General features: G+C 56.6%; 1 protein-coding gene across 1 annotated transcript; it reads right to left on the bottom strand.

Moving 5' to 3' along the window:
- Positions 1-600: 600 nt before the first annotated feature.
- On the bottom strand, positions 601-12409 carry CCDC142 (coiled-coil domain containing 142). Its single transcript, XM_083757099.1, has 11 exons — positions 12323-12409; positions 7604-7766; positions 5664-7088; positions 4657-4743; positions 3689-3853; positions 3428-3585; positions 3100-3240; positions 2729-2843; positions 2344-2521; positions 2034-2242; positions 601-1282 (listed from the first exon to the last, which is right to left on the bottom strand). Exons 2-11 carry the CDS (start codon positions 7716-7718, stop codon positions 1020-1022), a joined length of 2856 nt encoding a protein of 951 aa, XP_083613225.1. The 5' UTR covers positions 7719-7766; positions 12323-12409; the 3' UTR covers positions 601-1019.
- Positions 12410-14354: the final 1945 nt, after the last annotated feature.

Raw genomic sequence — 14354 nt, forward strand, 5'->3', positions numbered from 1 at the left:
ACCCTCCTGAGACCTCTTTCCACATTGCCCCCCCCCACTCCAGGTGAGGCCTGGCTAGAGGGAGGGAGCCGCGCTGCCGCTGGGCCACTTTCAGCTTGGCAGGGGAGCGAGGGGTGGGGCCTGGCTGCGCTCAGCTTTCGTTGCCCTGCGGATGTTGTCAGAATGCACAGCTGTTGTGACTTGCCAGGATTCGCTCTCACAATGCAGGTGGGCAGGAAAGCAGCGAGCTGCTCTCAGGGACAGGATTTTGCTCCCAGGGGACTCGGGGTTCTCCCGCTCGCTCCTCAGCCCGACTTCTGCAAAGCCAGGGACTTTGCGGCCAAACATCAGGATGCCAAGAAGGCTAAGAAGCTGCTGGGTCGACCGCTGGTTCATCTGAGCTCAGCTCTGCCTGCACTGACTGGCAGTGGCTGCCCAGGGATTCATGCAGGGGGTCTTTCCGAGCCCCCCCCCCCCCCCCCGTGCAGATGCCGTTGGGGGCTGAGCCTGGGGCCGGCTAGAGCCTAGCCCTTCCCCCCCAGGGGGAGGCGCCTGGAGGCAGAGGAAAGTGGGTCACACAGATTCTTACGGATTTATTCCTGAATCAACAGAAGCGCTGGGTGGCGGCAACATCAGGAGTCTTTAATGTGGAAAACAGGTGATCTGAGATATTGCACGTGCTTCTCCAGTTTCCTTGTGACCCTGAGCGCAACGGGGCGGCCTGGGAGCGCTGAAGCGCCTTTTGGGATTTCTGGCCCTGCCGCCCAACCAGCTGCTTTCTCTTCCTGCAGCAGGAGCTTCTCCCATGAGCCAAAATGTCTAGGGCCAGAGAGTTCCTGCAGGGAAGCAGGCAAGGCCTGGCGGGAGGCAATCGAGGCTCCTTCCCCCCCTCGTGCACCAGCCCCCCTGGGGAGAGTGTCACGGCACGGCTGCCAATGTGCAGGGCCGGGGGGCGTGAGGCACATGCGGCCGAAGCCCCAAGGAGTCCGTGGTGCGAGTGGCGGCTCGTCCTGCCCAGGCCTGCCCCCCCCCCGGCCGAGTCAAGGCTCAGAGGTCCTGTTCATGCAGGGCAGGGCGGGGACTTTCCAGCGGCGGCCCCCGTGCAGCCGCAGCGCCAGCCACTCCTGCTGCATGGGGCTGAGGTAGGTCTCGGGGCTGCAGCCGCCCCCTTGCATGCGGCTCAGCAGGTCGCCCGCCTGGCTCTCCAGCACGGCCCTCGCCTGCGTGGGTAGCCCTTCCAGGCTCTCCAGGCTGTTCAGGCTGCCTGGGCCGCCGTCCTGCGTGCGAATCCCGTCGTGGGAGCCTGGGGGGGGGAGGAAGAAGAGCGGCTGAGGAAGGAGCTCCACCGTGGGACCCTCCCTCCCGTCCCACTGAGACATGGCCCTTCTCTGCTGAAAGGTCCCAATCCGTGGCTGCTCAGTGGCAAGGAAAAGGCCCCTCTGCAGGCTCAGAGGCACTCTTTCCTTCGGAACCTCTCCGTACGCTCCAGGACCGGATCTCTTCCCAAGTCCGCCAGTCCTCTGTGGAGGAGATCTGGTCAGAGAGCCACTCTGCAAAGGCCTGGCGGGATCCGAGTGAGCAGAGTCCACTTCCGACAGCAGCCAACACGAGGCCCAGTCAGCGCAGGGCACAGAGGTGGCCCACAGCAGTGGCTTCTGCGGCAGCACGGATGTCGCCCTTTCGGAGCGCTCAAAAGTACCTCGCTTGCGTTCCCCACAACTTCCAAACGACCCTCTCCAACAAGCCAGTCTCCTGTGGGGGCAGCCGAGGCGCCATTTGGCCTCCTGGGTCTCCCTCGGACTCTACAGACGCACCAGTTCTGCTGGCGGCTCAGAGGTAGACTGCCACTGAGTGCAGAGGCTCCATTTCCAGCTTTCATGACCCTGGCCTTGAGGGGCAGAGGTTTCCCCCGGCCGTGGACGGGAGAGGGATGCACCTTCCTCGCCCACAGGCCCACTGGGCTGCTGGAAGGGACCCCCAAGGGCCATCTAGAGCACCCCCCTGCGATGCAGGAGTGGCAGAGCCCTCCAGAGCGCCCCCACAGGCCCACTCACAGCACTTGTGGAAGGCATCCCAGGTGTGTGAGGGCAAGGATGTCTTGGGGGGCTGCTGCAGGAGGCAGGCGATGGCATTGTCCACTTGCTGGAAGACGCGGAGGGAGAGCACCAGCTGCTTGATCTCTGGAGACAGACCATAATCCTCCGACTGCAGCAGCTCACGCACCAGGTCAAAGTCCTGCTTCAGCTGGAGGGCGCCCTGGAGGCTGGGGGGGGGGCAGAAGGCAAGGCTGGCTGTCAGAGGGGAGCCTGCCACCCTCCTGGGGCAAGAGGGCCAGACCCCTCTCCCTCCCGGACGAATACTCACCTGAACTTGATCTTCTGAGCCAGGATGTGGTCCATCCAGGCTTCCAAGAAGGCCGTCGTCACCTGGCTGAGCGCTGGTCCCTGGGCATCTTGAGGCAGGAGCTGGATGCCCAGCAAGACCTGGCCCAGGACGCTCTGGGCAGCAGCAGAGGCGTATTCACTGGGGGAGGGCGGCAGCTCTGCCAGGGCAATGGGGAAACTTAAGGGGGGAAGCCCGGCAGGATCAGACCCAAGCAAGGCCTGCTGACTAGGCCAGGAGCTCCTGGGCCCCACAGGGCCAACCAGATGCCCCAGTGGGGAGCCCACAAGCGGAACAAGGGCAGCAGGAACAGAGCGATGGAGGACCGGTAGCCAGGAGGGCGCTGCTCTGTGCCCTGCAGGCCTACCTGTTCGGAGGGTGAGGCGCCAGTGCTTGCCCTGGGGCATGGTTTGGCTAAATATCTCCGCCGACATGCGCTTGCAGTCCAAGGAAAACAGCGTCAGCACTTGGTTCGCAAACAGCTGTGCAACAGAGGAGGAAAGGGGCCATGGGGCAGGGTGGGAAACAAAGCACCCCATTGCCCCCTGCGCAAGCCCTACTGAAGAGGTTGGAGGGCTGCCAGGGGGCAAGCGGAGGGCCTCTCTAGGGAGCGGGGGATGGCCCAGTCTGCTGTGTTCCAGGCACCAGAGCTCAAAGCCAGCATCAAGGTCTGTCAGGAGGATCCTGGTGTCTCTCCTGGAGGCTGCTGCAAGGCAGGCTGGGACCCCCGACACTTACTTGGACACTGGAAGCTGTGGAGTGGATCTGCTGGCTCAGCTCCTGCTCCTGGCCAGAGAGGAGGGGGCTCTGCTGCTTCCTGCCCTCCGGAAAAGCCGTGCTCACCAGTGCGGACATCCTGGTGGCCTCTGCCTTCAGCAGCTGTAGGAAGGAGTCATGAGGCCTTAGAGGAGCTTGTTCTGGCGCATTCCTCTCTCTGCACTGGCCAGGACATCTCCCTCTTTCTCTGGCCAAGAGAGACACACGCGATGCCCACAGCGGACGGCTTTGGGGATGGCTCCTTGGCTATTTGCTCCCCTCCCCGCCCACCACTCATGGTTCTACTTGCCTGCAAGTCCCCCTGGGTCACAAGGAGGAACTGGTTGAGGGACCAGGAGGCCAAGTACTGGTAGGCCTTGCTCATGAGCCAGTAGCAGGAGGAGTGAGCGGTGGCCAGCGAGAGGGACAGCAGCCGCAGGTGGAGGCCGGATGGGACAAGGCTGCCGGCTGCAAGGGGGAAAGGGCGTCAGTGGAGAAGGGAGTCGGGGCCCAGCTGCTGGCCAGGGCAAAGGGACTCCAGCCTGCCCCACAGAGTGCAGCCCCCACTCACCTGTGCTCTCCGTGGGCTGGGAGTCCAGGCACTGCAGGCTGAAGGCCAAGGGCAGGTAGAGACTCCGCAAGAGCTGAGCCGTCTGGCTGCAGGTCACCTCTGTGCTCTGGGCAGGCTTGGCCAAACATTTGTCCGTGAGGCTGGAGCCCAGAGCCTGGCAGAAACCTGGGACGGAAAGGGAACGAGGTCGGATGGGGTCAAGGGCAGGCACTCCTCAGGGACAGGGACCGAGGAGCTGCCTCCCAGCTGAAGTAATAACGTCACCCGTGGCTCCTCTAACTCTACTATTTGGTAGGTTCCAGAAATTGTACTAGCAGAAGATATGGAATCAATGCAACATCTCTCAAGTACTGCCAGAGTGATTATTTGTCAGAATTGAAGGGGGCGGGGATGAGAGCACCACCCGAGAGAGAATGGAAAACTAAAATCTGGACATGGTTCGTATGATGGAGCTTGCGAAGACGGTGAGAGCCAGAGAGGGCAGGCAACCCAATGTCTTCATTGAGAGACGGAGCCTTTTCATAACATAGGGGAGGAATAAGGTACTGGAGAATGCAAAACCATTTCTGTGACTTGAAACTTTATATTATGATGTTCAACTTTGTTACGGAAATCAGTTGCTATCTGTTGGGCTCTAGATATCCCCCTTCTACTCTACTCTTATTTCAATTTATTTGATATTTTATAATTTATTAATTTTTGTTGCAAAAAACAAAACAAAACAACAAAAAAACCATCTCTTCTACGATGAAACAGACTTCATCAGAAGGTGGTGAGCTCTCCTTCCTTGGAGGTTTTCATACAGAGGCCATCAGTCACCAATGCTTTAATTCAGATTCCTGCATTGCAGGGGGCTGGACTAAATGACCCTCGGGAGCCCCTCCCAACTCTATCTCATGCCCAAAGGCCGGCCCTTCACTCAGCCCTTGCCCCGCAGCCCCCACCCCTGCCCACAGTGACTGCCCTACCTTGGTCCCAGTGCTGGAGGACATCCCGCGTAAGCAGGTGGAGCGCCAAGGCCTTCAGTTCCTCCGCACTCTCCTGAGGCACACAGGCTGCTGCAGAGACACAGAGGGAGCGAGAGAGCATGAGCCCCATGGGGACCAGACTTCCTGTCCCCCCCCCCCAGAGTGGCAGGCAGGGACCCCTAGCCCAATCCCAGGGGGCCGTGGATCCTGAGATGGAATGGGAGTCTCCCAGATGCCATACCAAGGTGTTTAGGGGCTGAGAAAAGAAAACCCAAGCGGCCCCTCACAGGGCATATTCCACCAGACACAGGAAGGAACGGGTCAGGGAAATTTCCCCTTGGGCTGCAGGTGCCCATTTCTACTTTGACCTCCCAAACTGCAGCCCCAGGTGGGTGTGGGCCTTGCCTGTCCTTTTGGGACTCAGCGGGCACCAGCAACCCGGAAGCAGAGGTGCAGGAGCCCCGCCTGGTCCTCTGCCTCCCCAGCTAAACTGGCAGGCAGCCCTTTTTGTGGGACAGGGAAATTGCTGGCGAGTCAGACCACACGAGGGGCACCATCAAGGCCTGGGGAAATTTATGGGAAATGGGTTGTAGGGAAGGCAAAGACCCCTCGGAGGCAGGGAGAGAGGCAGGGGGCTGGAATGCCATCCCGGCAGGGTTCCTTGGCATTGTCTCAACCCCACCGTCAACCAAGAACCTTAGCCTGCCCTTAAGAATCTCAGAAGAGCCTTCTGGATGTGGCCAAGGGGGGGGGGTCCTATCTAGCCCAGTATCCTGCCCCCTCCAGTGGCCAACCAGATACCCACAACAGGAGCTGAGTGGCAAGAGTCCTCTCCCCTCCTGTGGTTTTCAGAAACTGGTATTCAAAATGCTGCTGCCTCCGACTGTGGGGGCACAACACAATCGTCTTGGCAAGTAGCCACTGAGAGCCCTCTCCTCCTTCTAAAGACATCCAAATCAGCGGCCCTCCCTGCCTGCTGTGGCAGGGAGTTCCGCAGTTTGACTTACCCTGTGCCAGACCACGGCTCAGCCGCCGGGCCAAAGCAGCCGCTGCCCCTGGTTGGAAGTGCGCCAGGGGCGGGTGGAGCTCCAGCTGGTGGGCCAAGGAAGAGGCAGCTGCTCTCCACATCAGGGGGCAGTACTGGGCATAGAGCGCTGCAGCCGCCTCTGTGAAGGAGGTGTCCAGCCATCGCACAGACTTCCAGCTGGGCAGCGAGGCAGAGTCCGGCCCCTGAGGCAGGTCAGTCGGCTCCAAGCGTTCGAGGGGCTTCTCCTGCTTGGGCCGGTTCAGGACGTGATGCCACAGGCTGTCCGTGGAAGCCACCAGCTCCCCCAGGACAACAAGGAGGCCCTCTTCCTCCTCGTGGCACAAGGCCTGCAGCTCCACCGAGAGGCTGGGAAGACCCTCGCCTGCCGGAGAGGCCTGGGAGGCCCTTTCCAGGAGCCCAGGCTTGGCGTCACCACCCCAAGGCGCAGGCTCCAGGACGCCCCCTCGGAGGAGCAGCGGGTGCAGCCTCTGGGCGGCCCGCTTGCCCCTCTCTGCTGCCAGGATGCCCAAGACCCTCTCCAGGGGGAAGGCTGGGGAACTGTTTGCTGTTCTCTGCAGGCCTGGCTTCCTGGCCTGCTGCTCCAGGAAGGCCTGCTGCAGCGCCTGGTCGTTCACCACCTGGTTGTAGATCTCCAGCCCCTGGAACAAGTCGGAGAGCGAGGCAGCAGGCACGGGAAGGGCGTGGGCCAAGCTGCGCAGCAAGGCCTCGATGTGGCGCTCCAGGAGGCAGATGGCGTGCAGGGCCAGCAAGCAGAGGGATCGCCTCATGTGCTGGACCACCTCGTGCCGCTGCAGCAGCATGTGCTGCAGCCAGGGGTCACTGCGTATGCGCCGCTGCAGCCCCTCCCAGTGCGTGGCGTGGGTGCGCATCTCCTCGCACAGCCCCCGCAGCTGGCGGCCCCAGGTGGCGTCCGGCTGGCCGGCCAGCGGCAGCAGGGGTGGCAGGCGGCGCTCGGCGGCCATCAGGTGCTGCACGAAGCCCGAAGCCGCCTTGAGGCGGCGACTGAAGTGGCGGGAGAGGCGTAGGTGGTGGCGGTGCTGCAGCAGAGCGTGGAGAGTGGCGCAGTGGCGAGCCACGCTGCTCCGGGCCGCGTGGTAAGTGAAGGCGCCCCGGGCCGTGTCCGGGAGGGCTGGGCGCACGTGGGCCTGGAAGGTCTCCGTGCGGGGGTTCTCCATCACGCCCAGGCAGCGGCTGAGCCCCAGGAAGCTGCGCTCCACCTGGGCCAGACGGGCCAGGCCTCCGGGAGAGTCCTCCTCCTCGCTGTCGTAAGCGCTCTCGCTGGGGCGCGGGGGCAGCAGGCGCCACAGGCTGGGGTTGACGCAGTGGCGCAGGAGAGCCTCCGCCTTCTGGAAGGACTTGGCCAGCGGCGTCAGCGATCTGGAGCCTGCAAAGAGACAGGAGACTGATGCCAACCCTTTGCGGCGGGGCTGCTTCAGCAGGCTGGCATCACCTGGGCAGCCACAGCCATGCCCTTCCCCTCCGTCCTGCCAAGGTCTGCCAGGAGGTCAGTCACCTCTGCTGCCCCTGCTGGGACCTGGTCTGCCTGCAGCAGGCGGCTAATTCCGAGGATTAAGTTGGCCTGCCTGGAGCAGGCGAGCAGCAGCAGGAAGAAAGGGCAAATGCAATTAAGGGATCTCCCAGAAGCAGGAGGGAGGCAGCTGGTTCCTCCCCACCCCACCCACCCACCCCCCGCTTTCCAGAAGGGCTTCTGTGACAAGGACATTCCAGTGCAAGACCACCGGTCACTTTCCTTGCAGTCAAGCGAGGGTAGGAAGCACGACTGGGAGCGCTCCAGTCCTCCTGAACAGAGCTTCCTTTGGGCACCATCTCAGCTATGTGCAGTGGGCAGAGCAAGAAACAACTGGAAGCCTCTGGCAGGGACCAGAGGCCCCCACCTACCTGTGTCAGCTGCCTCCAGGTGTTCCCCTCCATCAGCTGGCAAGATCTTCCTGGGCCCCACCAGGGAGCTGAGCGGGGGCAAGATGCCCCCCGAGGCCTGCGATACACGGGACATGAGGAGCAGGAAGATGGCGTTCAAGCCCACAGCCTCGGCCTCAATCACCTGTGGAAAGACAGAAGGGTCAGCACTGCACCCTGATCCCTCCCCCCCAACTTTGGGCAATGTCTCTGGAAACCTTGCATGCTTCCTAGGACCAGAATCTGGGACCAGCCACGCCGGGTGAGTCTGAGCACCCGTGGCCAGGAGCAGCTAGAGAGGGGCCTTTTCAGAACAGAGGCGTTTCCCTGGCTGCCATTTGCTTCCAGACTTTGGCTCTGAGAATCTTCCAGAGTGTGTGCAGCCCTTAAGAGCTCAGCCACAGGATCAGGCCAAAGGGTGCCCATCTCGTGCAGCAAGCTGCTCTCTCAAAGTGGCAAGACGGAGGCTCCTTCCTGCCTGCCTCCCACAGCATAGGCAGAGCCTGGCCATTGTGGCTGGTGGCCACTGACAGCTTTATCTCGGCTACCAAAATGGGTAGCTAGCGCTAAATTTTGCTGTTGCGAATTCCATAGTTTTAACTGAAGGCAGATGGTCCTTAAGAGTCGTTTGGAAGCAATCCACTTAATGGGATCTGAAGAGCTCGAGTGTTCATTTTGTGCCTTGGTTTCCTTCCTTGAAGCCTTCGTTGAGGTATAATCTCGATAGCCACCGTCACTTGCCTACAAGCACTCCAGCTGAAGAACAGCCGTGACCAAAGGTGTCATGGGCTTTGAAGACACTCGAACTCAGGACCAAAGTGAGAAACGTGCTAAGAGGAAGGCATGTTTGGCAAATCCACACCGTGATCAACTCCCCCCCAGAAACCAATGTCCCCACCATGGAAGGACGTGTGGATTCAGACTTGGCCTCCACAGTCACTTAGGGACTCACTGTTAAGACCCTGTTCATGGAAGACAATCTTACTGGGCTAGGAGGGATCGCAGAAGAAGAAGAGTTTTAACTCTGGACAATGTGGAGAAGTCTGTATTGAACCTTCCAACATTCAGTTTCTTTCGCTGGCCCTCCTTTCTAGTATGATGAAAGAGAAACTTCTCCTATCTGGTTACAGATAGGTAGCCGTGTTGGTCTGCCATAGTCAAAACAAAAAAAATTCCTTCCAGTAGCACCTTAAAGACCAACTAAGTCAGTTCTTGGTATGAGCTTTCGTGTGCATGCACACTTCTTCAGATACACTTCAGATCCAGTGTATCTGAAGAAGTGTGCATGCACACGAAAGCTCATACCAAGAACTGACTTAGTTGGTCTTTAAGGTGCTACTGGAAGGAATTTTTTTTGTTTCTCCTATCTGCTTTCTCCAAAATGTGCATAATTTTATACACCTTTATCATGTATTCGTTTGCAACATGCCGCAACCTTTATTCAGTGAAATCGCTCCACCCCCTTGATCATTTTGGTTACTTTTTTCTGAAACTTTCCCAGCTTTTGGAGCCTTTTGGAGGTGAGGCGACCAGAACAGTATACAGGTTGCACAACTGATTTGTAGAGAGGACATTACAGTATTGGCAGCTTTATTTGCAATCCCTTTCCTAATGATGCCGCGCATGGAATTTGCCCTTTGCATGGTTGCCACACGCTGGCTCAACATCTTCCCTGAGCTGCCCACTGTAACCTCAAGGACCCAGCCAGTCACCACCACTTCAGACCCACAAGCACATCTGTGAAACTGGGATGTTAAAGCCTCACTGGATTAGTGACCTGGCCGTAGTCCTTGCTATTTTATCATTTGCTCTGTTCCTATACAGTGGTACCTTGGTTCTCAAACTTAATCCGTTCCAGAAGTCCATTCCAAAACCAAAGCGTTCCAAAACCAAGGCGTGCTTTCCCATAGAAAGTAACGCAAAATGGATTAATCCGCTCCAGACTTTTAAAAACAACCCCTAAAGCAGCAATTTAACATGAATTTTACTCTCTAATGAGACCACTGATCCATAAAATGAAGGCAATAATCAATGTACTGTACTATAAAATGAGTAAGACAGTATTGCAGATGATAAAAATTAAAATTACTTTTTTTCCGTACTTGCACTGATGATAGTCATTGTTTGGATGGGGGCTTTTATCCATTTCCGCCGTCACACAATCAATCAATCAATCAGTAGCTGAACTGGGTTCCACATAGTCAGAAAAACAAATTAACTGAAAAAGCCTCAAAAACAAAAACACAAAATGAATAGCGAAAACAAAAGTGCCAAATACAGTGGTACCTTGGTTCTCAAACTTAATCCGTTCCAGAAGTCTGTTTGACTTCTGAAATGTTCGGAAACCAAGGCATGGCTTCTGATTGGTGCAGGCACCCGGAAACAGTAGCCAACAGCCGCATCGGACGTTTGGCTTCTGAAAAACGTTCAAAAGCCAGAACACTTACTTCCAGGTTTTCGGTGTTTGGGAACCAAGACATTTGAGAACCAAGGTACCACTGTAGCTGTCTCAATCTGCCTGTGAAATATATATTAAAAAATTATAAATAGTCCAGTAGCACCTTAGAGACCAACTAAGTTAGGGACGCGGGTGGCGCTGTGGGTAAAACCTCAGCGCCTAGGACTTGCCGATCGCATGGTCGGCGGTTCGAATCCCCGCAATGACGGGGTGAGCCCCCGTCTTTCGGTCCCAGCTCCTGCCCACCTAGCAGTTCGAAAGCACAATTAAGTGCAAGTAGATAAATAGGTACCGCTTTATAGCGGGAAGGTAAACGCCGTTTCCGTGTGCTGCGCTGGTGCTGGCTCGCCAGTTGCAGCTTCATCATGCTGGCCACGTGACCCGGAAGTGTCTCCGGACAGCGCTGGCCCCCGGCCTCTTAAGTGAGATGAGCGCAGAACCCTAGAGTCGGACACAACTGGCCCGCACGGGCAGGGGTACCTTTACCTTTAAGTTTGTTCTTGGTATAAGATTTTGTGTGCATGTACACTTCTTCAGATACATGGAAACAGAAGTGAAACATTAGAGCCTGTGCAATTTCACTGATAGTTTACATTGCTGGTTTGTTGTACGCCACTTTCATTTCTTTAAGCAGTCTACTTGAACTTGAAATAAATGACAAACCAGGCATATTTTTTAAAGACAACTTGATGCCGAGCCTCCTGGAAGAGTGGCCTTGGAGGTGGGTAGAAATCCCCCCTTTGTCCCCAAGACTGCCTGCTTGGGCCCCCGCAAGTGGCTGCCCAGGCTTCCCTCTGCTCCATGCCCAGCAGAGAAGGACCTCAGAAGAGCCTGCAGGATGAGGCCAAAGGGGTCCAGCCTCCTGTTCTGGGTTCCAGGTGCCTCTTTGGGGAAACCCGCGCGCAGGATCCGAGCCCAAGAAAGAGCAGCCCTCTCCCTTCCTGCGCTTCCCTGCCACAGGGATCCAGAAGCCTCGCTGCCTCCACTGTACTTGTCCTGTCCTCTTCCTGTTTTTAAATTAATTTTCCATGACTAAAACCCAACAAAATCCACATTTTGTCAATCTCTAATTACAATTCACATTGCAATATGTTGTTGTTGTTGAGTCGTTGAGTCGTGTCCGCCTCTTTGTGCCCCCCTGGACCAGAGCACGCCAGGCACTCCTGTCTTCCACGGCCTCCCGCAGTTTGGTCAAACTCATGCTGGTCGCTTCCAGAACACTGTCCCACCATCTCATCCTCTGTCGTCCCCTTCTCCTTGTGCCTCCATCTTTCCCAGCATCAGGGTCTTTTCTAGGGAGTCTTCTCTTCTTATAAGGTGGCCAAAGTCTTGGAGCCTCAGCTTCAGGATCTGTCCTTCCAGTGAGCACTCAGGGCTGATTTCCTTCAGAATGGATCGGTTGGATCTTCTTGCAGTCCATGGGACTCTCCAGAGTCTCCTCCAGCACCAGAATTCAAAAGCATCAATTCTTTGGCGATCAACCTTCTTTATGGTCCAGCTCTCACTTCCATACATCACTACTGGGAAAACCAGAGCTTTAGCTATACGGACCTTTGTTGGCAAGGTGATGTCTCTGCTTTTTAAGATGCTGTCTAGGTTTGTCATCGCCTTTCTCCCAAGAAGGAGGCGTCTCTTAATTTCGTGGCTGCTGTCACCATCTGCAGTGATCATGGAGCCCAAGAAAGTAAAATCTCTCACTGACTCCATTTCTTCCCCTTCTGTTTGCCAGGAGGTGATGGGACCAGTGGCCATGATCTTCGTTTTTTTGATGTTGAGTTTCAGACCATATTTTGCACTCTCCTCTTTCACCCTCATTAAAAGGTTCTTTTTTATCTTCTATTTTGGAAATGTACATTCAGTGTTTTTTCCCCTTTAATTTTTTGGGGGCCCCCCAAAATTAAAGGGAGGGCCTAAGCCAACAAAGCCAATTACACCTTGTCCTGCCCTCTTTCAAAGTCATCTCGCTTGGCGGCTCCTGCTGCCTCCTGTGGCGGGGAGTCCCGCAGGTTAAGCCCGCGCTGCCCTGATGCCGCCGTCCCCCTCGCGCCCGCTTCTCTCCTCCAGACGAGGCTCCGCCCCGCGCGAGGTCCCCGAAGGCCCAGAGGAGCGCGCAGACCCGTGACACGCAAGTTTGTCTGCGTTCACACGTGCAAGCCAGCTCAACGGGCGAGGCCGGATCTCGTCGTCGCTCCGGACCCCTGAGCGGCCCCCTGCCCGCCCCCACGGCCCTCTCCGCTCCCTACCGGCCTGCCTCCCTCCGAGAAGCCGCCTCGCTCGCCGCCGTTGGAGCCGCTGTCTCGGCGCCGGGCAACCGAGCGGCCCTGAGGGAACCGAGCGGCGGGCCAATAGGAGCGCGCCCAGGAGTCACGTGGAAGGGGAACCGTTCGCCTCCGAGCCCTGCCGTTCCTCAAGGCGCCTGCAGGTGGCGCAGCGCGAAAGGGAGGCCTGGTCCACCCAAGGAGCTGGCGGGGGGGCGAGAAGGAACGGACTGTACCATGGAAGGCGGGGGGGGGGCACAGGGATGCCAAGAAGATGCTGCGAGTCCTAAGAAGATGCTTCTTTTTCCCATGCTTTCCAGGGGGGAGCATGTAGAGGCAGCAGAGTGTGGAGCAGCAGCGAAGAGGCCCGGGTTCAAAAAACCCTGAGCCTCCCTTAGGCTTGCCTACCTCACAGGGTTGTTGTGAGCAGGGCCGGATTTAGGCATAGCTGTTAACTTTTCCCATTTCTCACAAGGAATCCTATTCGGAATAAAGGAATTTCCCTTTAAAAAAGGGAACCGTTGACAGCTATAAACAGCTCCTGAAGGTAACGGGGCCCTTTCTATGTCCAGCTGTCCTTCATCAACAACAAATTGTGGCTGTTTTTTGTGTTGAATAGATGCTCTATGGTAATTGATGGACCTCATAGGTATCGCAAGCCATTTGCACATGTTGCCCTGCAAGCAGTCCAGACAGAATGTTGTTATCATTTAGTCGTGTCCGCCTCTTTGTGACCCCCTGGACCAGAGCACGCCAGGCCCTCCTGTCTTTCACTGCCTCCTGCAGTTTGGTCAAACTCATGCTGGTAGCTTCGAGAACACTGTCCCACCATCTCGTCCTCTGTCGTCCCCTTCTCCTTGTGCCCTCCATCTTTCCCAACATCAGGGTCTTTTCCAGGGAGTCTTCTCTTCTCATGAGGTGGCCAAAGTCTTGGAGCCTCAGCTTCAGGATCTGTCCTTCCAGTGAGCACTCAGGGCTGATTTCCTTCAGAATGGAGAGGTTGGATCTTCTTGCAGCCCATGGGACTCTCCAGAGTCTCCTCCAGCACCAGAATTCAAAAGCATCAATTCTTTGGCGATCAGCCTTCTTGATGGTCCAGCTCTCACTTCCATACATCACTACTGGGAAAATCATAGCTTAACTATATGGACCTTACGCAGAATGTAGACACCCTATATATAGAAAGGAGCAAACCAGTGATATTTTAGGGACCAGGCAAGCAGGCGGGGCCCATGACTTACATCACAGGGGCCTACACAACACAAAACAGTGTTGCTGAAGGTAGGTTTTATTTTAGTTGTTTTTTATCTTATATTTTGGAAATGTACCTCCAATGGGGTTTTTTTGTTTAAATTTTTTGGGGGCCCCAAGAGAGTGGGGCCCTAAGCTAGAGCTTGTTTAGCTTATATGTAATTCCGGCACTGGTTGTGAGCACAAGAGAGGGAGGAACCAGGTGTGCCCCCCCCCATCTGCTTTGAAGTCTCCACAGGCTCCAAGGGCAGACCAGGACTGGACCCAAGGAGAGTGGCCAGGAAGGGCACAGCCAGGGCTTCGGGACCTGGGTGTCGATTCTGACACCTTCACTATGGAGAGCAGGCAGGGCGGCACACTTAGCAGCCACAAAAGGGCAAGACATCCAAACTGGATCAGACCTAAGGTCTATTCGACCTAGTGCTGTGCTTCCAACAGGGGACAGCCAAGCAGGCTTGGGATTGAAATGGATCCCTTTCGGGTGACTCTCCAGCCCACAGCTCCAGGAATGGAGAAACAGTCGTCAGCACTGGAAAATTTGAATGCCGGCGTTGTTAAATTGTGGGCGAACATATCAGACGACACAGCGATTCTTCAAACAGCTCTTGTTTATTCAAAGGCCAGAACAGAACAGAACTGAGGAGCTCAGTCAGCCTGCTTATATAGAGCTCCTGAACAACATAACTGTAGCAACTTTCTAAAACTATCCAATCACTGAATGTCACTTCCGATCCTTCATTTGCATAACTATCTACAGTATCCCCCT

The sequence above is a fragment of the Podarcis gaigeae genome (genome assembly GCF_964106915.1).
Source record: "Podarcis gaigeae genome assembly, chromosome: 9".
NCBI lineage: Eukaryota > Metazoa > Chordata > Lepidosauria > Squamata > Lacertidae > Podarcis > Podarcis gaigeae.